A 12,469-nucleotide genomic window follows, 5' to 3' on the forward strand; every position below is an offset into this window, starting at 1 on the left:
GCGCCCCCCGCCCCGCGCTCGGCGCTGCCGGCGGCATGTACGCGGGGAGGAGGAGGAAGAAGCCGGTGCCGAAGAGGTGGGTGCGGGGGGGCGTGCTCCGGGGAGGGTCTTTCCCCTGGTACCACCCGGGGGCGGCAGCTTGGCAGGCGCTGGGAGGGCTGAGGGAGCTGGGGCAGGCCGGCGGGTGGAAACTGGTTTGTGAAAGGCAAAGTGGTGGTGGGGATGGGAGCAGCTGGAGAAGCGAAAGGGATGGGGGGACAGCGTGCTTGGGCTGCTCTGTTTTAATTAGGGTTAATTGGAGCTAATGCTTTGTAGGCTCTGGCATGCTGGTGAAAAAATAAAAATCCTGATGGAATTTATCCTGCATCCCCCGCGTTGCTGGGGGGGTGGGCTCGCCGGGGAGTTTGAGATGCCCATTTTGATGCTCAGCTCTCCTCCGGTTTGAGTTGCAGGGCCAGCGTAAATCAAATGCACAGCAACTACTATTTACCAAAAGATTGCTATTCCTCAATAATTAATTAGCATGCCATTCGATAGCTGCTGCATAACGGCCCCCCACCCCCCCCACCCCCGATGTGTTGCTGGAGTTGCCTGGCTGTGGGACCCCCATGCCTCCCCCATACTGGCTCTGGAGCTGCATCAGCCTGTTTGTACCTCAGGTTCCCAGGCGTACGGGAGATAAGGGGGTGTATAGCTCTGGGAGGCAGATGAGCTGAGCCCAAGCCTGGGGTGAAGGAAGGAGCATCAGTGTTGTAAATCTATGGTAAGAAGGTGAGCCAGAACCTCTCTTAAGTGTTTATTAGGGAGCCTTAAAAAAGTGTGAAAACGCAAAGGGTGGTTGTTGTGCTTCAAACCTTTCTCCTGCTCACCTCGAAGTAGTGATTCCAGCCCCGTGGTGAGGCTGATGTGGCCAGACTGAGAGTTTGGGCTGGATTTGTGTGGTTCAGAGTGTGGGAGAAGATGTCTTTTTGGAGCAGGAGGGACCTCAATCCCTGGCACCGCAGGGCCAGCCTTGGGAATTGGAAGAGATGATTTTCCTCTGTGAAGGAGCATTTCTTGTGGCAGGGTCTTGCTGGGAGAGGCCAAGGGGAGCAGGGCAGAGGGCAGCAGGATGTGCAGCCAGCCAGGCTGGGAGGGAAGGATGAGGTTAGGGAGCTCCCTGGCCCCTTTACAGTTTGTCCAGAGCTTTTTATTTATTAAAAAATTTGGAGACAGTATATTAGCTCAGGCAACTTCAGCTGTTGTTAATAGTATCACTTGGCACTTGCCAGCTTGCAAAAGTGATAAACTTCCTGCTGGGTGCCCTGTTCAAAGGGCAGCTGGGGAAAAACAACACTGCAGCAGGGGCACAGCCTTTGCCCCGCTGGGAGCTGAGCTTTCCCTGCAGCTCTGCGCTGGCCCATCTAAGCAGGGTCAGCAGCTTTTCTCAGCAGTTTTTCTCAGCGGTTTTTCTCGGCAGCTTCACGGTGGACTCCATGGCACAGCCGTGCGGAGCTTTGCACCGTACCCAGTTCATAATGTGCTGCGTTAGGGCTCCTGCAAACAGAATGGGGGCTCAGACCTCTTTCAAATGCCTTTTCCTTGCTTCTTGTGTAGGTGTTCAGCTGCTTTGTTGAATGGCAGGGCTCGGTGCATTGTGCTGGGGGAGCAGCACTCCTGGGACAGCCTTGCATGGTGCACAGTGCTTTGCCCTGTGAAGAGGGGGCAGCTGGATAGTGAGGATGGAGGCAGTCCCAAAGGCAGGGAATTTAAACAGGCTTTAAACAACTAGCCCAAGCTTCGCTGTTTCTGTGAGCAGTGGGAAACGTTTCCTGCAGGGCTCACCTGTGCAGATTCTCTGGTGGCTAATAATGTGGTTGTGCTCAAGTCAATACCTCAGGTGTGCATGATGGGTGCTGGCAGTTCTCTTGGCCCTGCCTGCTGGCTTGCATGGAGCTCCTGGGAACTTCATAACTGCGTGGCAGAGTGTGAACAGATTTGTTAGCTATGAGCACCTGGAAGCTGTTTTGCTGTGGCATCCATGAGGATGAAGAACTGTGAAGCCTCCAGCCCCAGGAGTACCTGGGCACAGGGTACAGCAGTGTGCCTATGGGAACAGCCTGCCAACAGAGCCACCCGGCATCGCCAGAGCCATTTTCCTCTTCCTTTCTTCTTCATCATCACCCCTCTCAAGGGTGGCCCTGAAACACCCTATGTGCTGCAGGGACATGCAGGAACAGAGATGTTGCGGTGTCTTCCTTTAGCCTTGTGGCACTTTGCTGCTGGCTGTGTCACCTCGGGTGTCTCAGCCAGAGCATTTTCAGTGCTTGGTCAAAATTTCCAAGGGACCCCATTAGACCTCTGTGTTTTACCCACTGCCATACAGAGCAGCACTCCTTGCTCATGTCCCGTCTTATTTTTACTTCTTCCTGGCTGTTTGTGGACTAGATTTGGATAGTGAGTGGGCAGAGGACTTTTCTTTAAAGGATGTCTGAGTAAACTCAGAATAACTTTCTTTGCCTCTCTTTCTTTTTTTTTTTCCTTTTTTTTTCCTTTTTTTTTTCTTTTTTTTTTCTTTTTTTTTTTAATCAGAGACAGAGTCATATCAAAGTAAAACTATTTAATTTTTCCTTCCTGATGAGTGACTGTGTTTTCGAAAGTGTTGAAGCCACACTGAGTACATAAAAACACTGGTGCCAGTGTGTTTTGCCCAGCTTGTATGGGCAGGTTTGGTGATGAGTCGTGCCCATCCTCTTTGAGAAGCAGGGTATATCCCTTCTGACGCTGATGTTACAAAACAGCACGACTGAGCTTTTCTGGAAAAATACTACAATTTTCCATTCATGCTTGGAAGACCCCTTTGTAGCTCTGTGCAATGAACATTCCACAGGCACCTCACTGCCTTTCATTTAATGCTCATTTCCTCTCGTGTCACACATGCGAGCAGCCCTGCCAGACAAGATTTGAGAGCGATAGTAGAGGGGAAAGCTTAAATTGCTGCTAAATACTGGCAGATCCTGTTATCCAAAGCTACTCTGTGAAGCAAGGATGCCTGCAGAAAGGGAGTTTGTGGTTAGACAAATTACGTCAAAACAGCATGAGCTGCATGTTAGGGGATGCAGTCGAACCAAATGGGAGGGAGGGGGGGGCAGGTCAAAGGGTTTTTCTTCAAGCTAGAAAATTCAAATTGGCATTAAAAACCACAGGAGACAAGGTGACATCCAGGACTCATTAAAGTTGTTAACTAACCTCTTACCGCTGTAGCATGTGAAATAACTGCAGCTGATAGAGACAGGTCCCCGTGTCAGCTTCAGACAGACGAGAGCTGCTCTTGTGGACCCTGCTCCTGCAGACTGAGGGTTGGTCCCAGAGCCTAGGTTTGGTGCCAGGTTGGAAATTAGGTTGGAAATGCCCACCTGAAAGGATGAGAAATCAGCATATTGGAGGAAAAAAAAATTCTAAAAATCTACTATTTTTTTTTTTTAAAAAAAAAAAGGCTGTTTTGTAAGTGCAGTGCCTGAAACCACCCAATGCAGTATCTTTGTCCTGTCACTAACTTTCACATGTGCTCCTCTTGGTAATATTCATAATTAAGGCAATGGATCCAAGCTCTGAGCAGTCAGAGGAAACTTAAAAGAAGCTAATTGAAATAAATTCAAATAAAAATAAAAAATCTCTTTTTGCACCTTCCTGCTTTCCATTCTTGCTATTTAATGTGCTCATTGCCAAGACCTGGCTGAGAGCTGCTCAGTCCTGGGCAGGTGGAACAGCTGATGTGAATCTCCTGAGCAATTTGAGGTAAGTGCTTTCTGTGGTGAGGACCTGGTGTGAGCATGTGGAGCGCGGCCAGGGAGAGACCCACTGCGTGGGAAAGGTATGGGATGAGGGAGAAGAGGAGAAAGGGCGGAGAGAGCAGAGTGTGGGTGGAAAAGTCTAACCAGACCTCCAAGAGATGCTCCGATGGTGTGTAGGTCTCTGCCCTCAGTGTCCCTTTCCCTGCCAGGGCTCAGCAGCCAGGAGCAAGAAAGGGAGCAAGGCTGCAGTATCCAGCTGAGCTGTCTCAGCCAGGCTGCACATTAAGGTGCCCCTCTGAGGATCACCCCACACTCCAGCTGGAGAACATCATGCCTGGGGCTGCACAAGGTGGCCAGCTGGGACGGCCATGTCTCCTCCTGCCATTGCTTTGTGGGCTTGCTGGAGCTTGCTCTTGCTGCCCCATGGCCTTACCTTGGCCACCTGATGTTTTACTGTTGTGGCTGCACGAAAGTCAATGCTGGATTTGGAAAGAACCTGTCAGACAGGCCCTGTTTGGTTGAACTCTCTTTTGCCTCTTCCAGCCCCAAACCACCACCCCCTGAGGGTGTGAAGTCCAACCCCTCCAAGCGGCATCGAGACCGGCTCAACCAGGAGCTGAACAAGCTGATGGGTTTGCTGCCCTTCACTGAAGATGTGCGCACCAGGCTTGATAAACTCTCCATCTTACGGTTGACTGTCGGATACCTGAAGGTGAAGAGCTACTTGATGGGTGAGTGTCCATGTTGCGAGGGGTAAAAAAGCCCCTGGGGTCAATCGCCACTGCTCAGCTCACATCCCATCCCAAGCCATCCTTGCTTTGGGATGGAAAATTGTGTCTCCTGAAGGTAGGATGATGATGATGAGTTGTGGTACCAGGCCTTTGTATGTTAATGCATCAGTGTTGCACCTCTAGCTGAGGTACTGGATTGAAAATGCCCTGGAACAAATGGGGAGGAAAGTGCCACATCTCCAGAAATGTGGAGGAGTTGACAATGGTTGCTGAGAGGTGCTATGCTCATGGGACATCTACCCCTCAGGTCATCTTTTGCTGCCATGAAACAGGTTTTATCTCTGGTCCCCTCTGGAAGGAATCACCTTCAGGTTTGGATGCTGCATGCCTGAGTCTCATCATCTTCAGTCAGTTACGGGTGTTAGGTGTCTCAGAAAAGCAACATCCTTGGGGAAGTGAGACCACCTAGATCAGCTGTGGAAACTGAGGGGCAGGGGTGGAGAGCAGGCAGGCAAGTGAGAGTTTGTGGGGTGTTGAGGGCAGAAGACCCTGGCCCCATCACTTTCGGAGGGGGTGTCTGGCAGAGAAATGGCACCGCGGGTGGAGGGGAGCAGCTTGGGTGCCTGCCCAGCAGCTGAGACCTCCTGCAAAGTTTTTCTGTCTGCTTCTCGTTAGCCGCCATACTAACCCTCCTTGATGTCCAAAACCCCACCTGCATCCTACTCCCACCAGGCTCTGGTGAAGAAGGGAGCAGTAGGTAACACAGTGTGTCTTGCTGAACAGCAGCATTTCCCTCATCTAACTGGAACTGTGGTTTATAACGAAATTAAATTGAATCTGTGGGCTGCTGTCCCTGATGGGCAGGTGAGGGTAGGAGGTGTTCTACAGGGCTGCTCTGCTCATTGAGGCTGGCAGGTTAAACAAGGCTGTTTCTAAGGCCCTTGTTGGGTTTGGCACCTTGTTAGCTCATTTTTTCTCCCCTTCCTTGGAGGGGGGCATCTCACATGGTGGTGGTTTACCGCTGCGCTTGTCACCCTGGCACTGCTGGGCTCAGCTGTGGTGGGTCTATTATACTTCTCCTAATTAGCATTTCTATGAGGTTGAGTGTGATGCCTTATACCCAGGGACCCCAGTTCATTTTTGCGGGATGGAAGGTTGAGCAGATACGCCTGGAAAACAGATCTCCTCGCCTTTCCCTCTCTGCAGCCCTGCTGCTGCAGAGACCCGGGGACAGGGCAGCAACCACAGTGGGCAAGCGATTGTGGCTGGGCATCGGTGCTACTTTGCTTCTCTTGGCTCCAGGGGCTTTTGGGGGTGTTTTTCCACCATGTGCATGTGGCTCCTACCTCCTGCTCGCAGGTCAAAGCAGTGATTGCCCTCTGCTTTTTCAGCAGTTGTTGATGTATCTGAGATAGATACTGCTGGTGAAAACACTTGTGCTGGGGCTCCAGTGTTGTTCTACAGACCTTGGGTTTGAGGAGCAGGGGGCCTTGTACACATTACACATCACCTGATACGGTGCCATCTTTGAGCAAGAAAAATACTGCAAAAAAGAGGCCAGCCGAGCTATCTCGGGTGCACAGACCTGCTTGCCACCCTCTCACCTGAGCCATAGCCCAGGGAAGTTTTGTGCTGATGTGCTCGTGCTGTACCCCACTGAGGAGCTTCTCCCAGGCCCAGGAGCTGCAGATGGTTCAGCTCCTACTCCTGAAGCTGTAGCTCGCACATGGGGTTGCAATGGTGAGCTCTCTCTGGCAGAGCTGATTTCTCAGGTGGGAACCAGAGCAGCTCCCTCCCGCTCCAACTCCCATCCCTGGGGCAATGTTGCAGCATCACAACAGTGTGTTGCCTCTGCAAAGGACTTGGTGGTTGGCAGACCATCCATTGTGGCTGTGAGTGTGGTAAACCCTCATCCTTGCCCTGGAGATGCTGACTGTTTGACCCCAGGTGCTGGGCTGGCCTCTCTTGTGGTGGTAGCTGTTCCCTGAGCACCTCTGGCACATCTTTGGAGGTGCCAGCTGCTGAAAGCTGTGCTGAGCCTGCTCTGGTACTGGCTGACTCTGGCTGGGACAGAAGGATTGTGAGCCAGGAGGTCCTTCCTTGGAGCAGGACCCCAAAGGACATGATGGAAGCATGAAGAGGCACCTTGCCGTGGAGGGGAAAATGGTCTTGTGCTGGCTGCCTTTGCACAAGAGAGGTGATTGCTGCATGCACAGCATTGGATGCGCTCTGGATGGTGTCGTGCTCCTCAAAGGCGAGGTTGGACTGAGAGCAGGCCTTGCTGAGTGTCTCTTCCTCCATCGCCTGCTTTCTGGGGGTCAAACCTGGGAAACGGGATTCACTCCCTGCCTGTCTGAGATGTATGATGGGTAGCTGAGAAAGAAGGCAGTGCTAGCAAGATGGGATGTTTTGGGAATATGACAGGTTCTTCTGTCCAAGGCGGTGCTGATATAGCATTAACCTGCATTGCTTTCTCCATTGATACTCAAAACAAGGCAGCAATCGGACATCCTTACTGATATGGCCAGACTCTGTGGCACCCAGCATGTGCCTGGGCTGGGAGGGAAAATGGGGCTGCGGAGCCTGGCTGGGAGGGTGGTCACTGCATGCCTGTGAGTCACCACGCTCCCCTGCCTGCCAGCAGGACTTGAACTGCAGGCTGCAGTGCAAATAAAGCCTGAAAGGCTGCCAGGGTTTGCTTTCATAACCTACTTACAAAAGCAGTTGCTAAAATGCTGTGGAGCAGTGCTCGAGGGCTGGGGTGACTCTTGCATCTGGGGGAGGCATGGACTGGTGTTTGTGCATGGCATGGCATGGCGGGGGTCAAGATGTACGAACAAGGACGTGTTTCACCTCCAGTGTCTTGGGCTTGATGGAATGGGTGGTGGACTGGTGAAGGCAGAGCATGTGGAGGGCAGGAAGCCATCAGCATCTTTCTATACCTAGAGGCTCCTATTGTGTCTTCTCCGCCCCACACCCCCTGACTGAATAAACTTGGCTCCTTTAGCTTTTGCCCCATGCCCAGTCCCTTGGAGCTCTCCCAGGGCCCTCTCCAGCTGGGGATACTGGTCCCCAGGAGGAGACCCCTATGCCAAGCTCTCCAGCTGGGTGCCCCGCTTCCAAGCAGGAGCGGTTCCCGCTGCATGTGCTCAGCGTGTGCTTCCCAGCGTGAGAGCTGCTTTGGAAGAGCAGTCATCACTGAATGGGCTCACGTTCGGTGGCAGCCTTGCCCCTCCTTGGAGACCTGCTCTGCCAGGCCAATTACTCCCATTTGGCCACTGTGCCTGTGATTTCCAGCTCCCTCCCCTTGCTTTGCTTGTGTCTGCCCTGAAGTTCATCTTGTTTGACTTCAGATCTTCCCACTGATTCATCAAGGTCGACTTTGGTTTGAGCCTTGCCTGATGAAGACCCATGTCATCCGCAAGACCCGGCAGCCTGCTCATGGTGTATCACATCAGGCATTCTGGGGGGAGATGGTGAAAGCCCTGATGCCATGCTTTCACACTCCGCTTTGCTGTTGCCTGCTTTTTGCTTTGTGCAGGCTCCTCTCCTGCAGCAGGAGAGCATGGCATCACCTCGTGAGCATCCCTGTCCTCTGCTTGCTTGACCTCTCTCCATCAGCAGCCCAAGCCCGTTGCCTGTGTCCAGGCAGCTTTAACGAGTGCTGTTTTGATAGAGGGTTTGTTTCTTCAAGCATTTCTATCGGGTCGAGGCACTTGCCCTTTCTCCTAGGCAGAGTTAACAAAGTCTATGTGGAGCTGAAGTATGTGGTTATAACCAGTCTGGCAGGGAGGTGGATGCCGGCGGGTGACCCTGGACATATGCCTGCTCAGGCTGTGTCACAGGTTAAAACTAAAAATCCCATGTACTGCTAGAATGGTCTTTGCAAGGAATGCAGCGTGTGCCACAAGCCCATCTGAGGCTCTGCCTCCTCTTAGCTTCGTGTCTTTGGAGCAGGTATTCAAGTCTTTGGGGCAGGAGATAGAGTGGTTATTGAGAAAGGCAGGAGGAATTCGCTGCTGCCCACCATTCGGTGTCCTTCTGCTAGCTCTCCCTCCCTGCTCTAAGTCTCCCGTACTGCCTGATGCGTGCTCGTGCTCCTGGGGGTACAGACAAACCAAACTGGGTTTGGCTTTTTGTTGCTGATGGCGGGTTTCTTAGCTTTTCTTATTTTGTTTTCAAATGTTTGGGGAAAGACTGGTAAGAGATGAGGTGGATGCTGCTGCTTCTAAACAATCCTCTGGTCCTCCCTGGCCTGCCTGCGTCGGCTGCTATTTTATCCGGCTGCCCCTCATACGGCTTTTCCTGGTTTGGAAACCATCTCAGGAAGACTGTGTAGAGGTGACGGGTATTTGGCTGGCTGCTTCTCGGGGTGGTGGAAGGATCCACACACTTCCTTCTCCAGACGGAGAGAACTACGCTGTCCTGAAGGGTGTGGAGCACCTGCTGGAGTTATCAGGGAAACTTCAGTGGCATTTGAGCTGGCCAGGCTTTGGGCTGGCTGGCTGCCCTGCTCAGTGGGCTGGTGCTGAGCAGGGTGTGCGCTGGCCAGGGTACCCCTTCCTGCTGCTGTTTGCCCAGCCTCATCAACAAACTCAAAGCAGAAAATAAATTGATGGCCATACTCTCCAGGGAATTGGTTCCCAAAGCTCAGGCTTTCTTGTGCTTGCCTGATATGAAACTCAAATATCTCCTCCTGGATATCCCTGTGTTGCTGCTTTTTAGCTCACCATCACCTTCCTTGGGGTGTGAGGAAGACCTGGTCGGTGGGCACAGCAAGGATGATGACCAAAGTAAGGGTCAAGGTCAGCAGCAGGTACACAGGAGCTTCTGCATCCTCCCCTCTCCCACCTGGGGAGGATCATGGTTATCATGATTTATGCTTGGGGTCTGCAGTTGGATAAGCAGGCAGCAGGATCACAGCTGGAAGGTCACAAGGATTTAATTTTTGTAAGTTGAAAGAGCTTTTGGGATTTGAACTTGGTTCTGGAGCATAGGGCTGTTTGGAAACCAGGAGATTCTATTGCAGGGTAATGACTCACTGGATCATCTTTAAATCTGCTTTGCTTTTAAGTGTTTTCTCTCTTCTGTCTGTGCTTTAATGAGAAATGAGTTAAAACTTATAATTTGCTGGAAATCACAAGCTTCAGGTATTGAGAGGAAAGCTCTTGAAGCTCCATGCATCCACAGGCTTGTTTGGGGCATATGCACATCTGCTGTAACTTGCCTGCCCCTGGTGCAAGTGCTGCAGATGTTGCACAGCTCTCTCCTGTCTTGTATCACAGTCTTCCCTGTGCAAATTAAAAAAAAATAAAAATTACAACAATGGAAATTTGGCATGCGAGTTTGGAGTTGGGTGTTCAGGGAAATCATCTGGGCTGGCCATGAATGTCAGCTCCTGAACAGCTCCTTCCCCTGGGCTCGGGCGGGACTGGACTTTGAGATTGGTTGCTAAAATCTCATTATATTTTAGCCAAGCTCTTCTACAGTACACAAGTTGGCAGGCTTGGTCTCCCTGCTCTCTTGGGAGTAGCACAAAGCACCGCTGGTGAAGCTGAAGGCAGCACTCTCAGGCTTGGCGTGTGGCAGATGTGTGTCCGAAGCCATGGTGGTCTTCGGATGATGTATGCCAAGTGCCAGCAGGATGGTGGTGGCTGTGTCCCCTGGGTTTGATTCTTCCCCGTAGTCAGGAGGAAGAATAGACCCAGAAGTCTGGATTTCCCCCTTCCCTGGCTTTGCAACATGCTTTTGTCACCTGCTTGTGGCTGATGCCCACCTAGGGGAACAGCTTGCCCTGTGCAGTTGGCTATACCTCAGATGGGGACCTGTGTTTGCTCTTCTCCTCAACTAGATCAAGCACCATCATGCTCCCAGGGTCAGAGCCTGCTTTGAGCATCAGCAAAGTTTCAATCTTGCCCAAGGTTAAATGGGTAAAACATGGCAAGCTGGAGCTTCAGGGCTTGGTCTCTTCCAAGCTTCGCTCATCAGATCCAGCCTTTGAGTGTTGGTAGATGGCAATGGCAACTCTGGTGCTATCAAAACCTGCCTTAAGGGCACTTAAAGGTTTTGTCACTTGCATAAAAAAATGGCTGAACCTCACCACCAGACCTGCACTGAGCTTCTGTCTGCAAACCAATTTGCAGTGGTTGCCACTTGGATATATATCTGATGGTCTCCCAGATAAATCTGAAGTGATTTTGCTGATCCCAGTCTCCTTGACAATAACTGCCCAAAGGAGGAAAGTTTGTGTCGATGTTAGCAATGCTGCTGGCTGCCATGATGCTCTGGGCTCTGTGTGGTGTGACAGGAGCTCCGCTTGCTGCAAACAGTGAGATCTCATGAAAGCTTGAATGGATTTATTTAGTGCTGAGTGCTTGGAAAACCTCCAGCTAGCTGGAGATCTGTGCTGGGGTTCGTTTCCTAGGGTTTGTGTAACAAAAGCAGCAGATGCTTGGGGTTTGCACATGTGGCTCTGCCCAGGGGGAGAGCAGCATGAAATTCGGGCTTAAAATGCTCTGCAAGGTGGAGAAGGATGTTTTTAGGGTATGTGCTGCCATACCCCCTTCCCAGATTAAGATCACCCAGGTGGTGAGGTCCACGATAGAGAGAACCAGTGGAAAACCCTCTCCTGGTACAAGACCATGCTCTGGAGGTTGGCAAAGCTTGAGATGACTAACAGTGCAGAACAAATGGCAAATAGTGGCGTACTTCCCTGTAGCCCACTGGCCCATGCTCAGCCCAGGCTCAGCCTGGGGCAGGAGACACCATTTTCCACGTGTGTGTGCGCGTGTGTTTGAGAAAGTGTGGTCCACACATGTCTCCTTGTTCCGTTTCATCTCCTGCCAAACCTCCACCAAACACCCCGTCTGGGCTGCTGCCCAGGCATAAGGAAGAGCATCCTGCGGGAGCTGTGACCCAACCGACACGTGGCAAGCCCGTCTCCCTCGCAGGCTTCACTCCGCACCTTGCGAGCACAGCTGGAGGCCTGGAGGTGTTGCCTACGAGGTTATCGGGTGTTTTGGCTTGGTGGAGAGAAGTGGTCCAGGTGGGACCAGCTTCAGGGGCTGTTCTTCATGCTGGTGCACCAGAGGTGGCAGGTCACAGGCTATGAAGAGCAGGCAGTGTCGCCACTGGCATTTACACGTGTGGATGTATTTTTGGACTGCACCCATGTCTTGGCTGCAACGTATTTAGGATGAACCTAGGGAAGGTCTTGCAAGATGCAGCCTTTCCCCTGGACACCTAAGGCTCTCCAGACAGCCATGAAGGGATCTTCTGCTTGGTCCCTGCTAGACTACAGCTCATCTGTGCCAGGTCCCAGTGATCCTGGCTGCCACCTTTCAGCCACGATGACATCCCCTTAGCTCCACAGTGAGGCCTAGACCTGCCGTTTGCAGGCTGGCATTTGAACACCAGCAGGTGCCAGAGCAGAGATGGATCCCATGTGGATGTGCTGGGTGGCATGGTCCTGCCACCACAGGAGCTGAAATCCTGGTGGGTCTCCAGTCACCTGCCCATGGAGGAGAGCAGGGTGAATCCTCCAAGGTCTGTGCTTCCCACCAGCGGTCTCAGACATAGACCATCCCTGCACTGGTGCAGTTAGGAGGGTTAGATCCAAGATCCCCATCTGCTGTCTGTGCCAGGGACTGCTCGTGGTCCTGGGAAGCCTGCTCCGGCTGACCCTGCTGGAGCAGAGGGTTGTTGTAGTAGATCTGGCCAGGCTCCTTCCCACCTCTGCTGCTGTGCAACCCTGCAGTGCTCCGCTGTGGGCCAGCTGGCACCAGGTTTCTCTGGGTAACCTCACTGCAGTCGGCGTTAAATTAGCTTTTTTTTTATTCATCTCGTTGTTTGCTGTTACGATGGGCCAGAGCTGCAGGGGTCTGGACCCAAGGTAACTGATGCAGTGAAAGGAGTCAAGCTTAAATCCCTCCCGGGGCAAGATCCTGCAGGACCGTGAGGAAGTGT

The 12,469-nt window shown here is 52.2% G+C and overlaps 1 protein-coding gene across 1 annotated transcript in view; it reads left to right on the forward strand.

Annotated features, from left to right (window-relative positions):
• LOC121093012 (aryl hydrocarbon receptor-like) overlaps positions 1–12,469 on the forward strand; it is a 29,213-nt gene continuing 16,744 nt past the window's right edge. The window contains 2 exon segments of the mRNA XM_040604764.1: positions 1–76; positions 4,317–4,504. Of these exon segments, the coding sequence (XP_040460698.1) occupies positions 36–76; positions 4,317–4,504 (229 nt within the window). The 5' untranslated portion in view covers positions 1–35.

Source organism: Falco naumanni, chromosome 8 (assembly GCF_017639655.2).
Source record: "Falco naumanni isolate bFalNau1 chromosome 8, bFalNau1.pat, whole genome shotgun sequence".
NCBI classification, from domain to species: Eukaryota; Metazoa; Chordata; class Aves; order Falconiformes; family Falconidae; genus Falco; species Falco naumanni.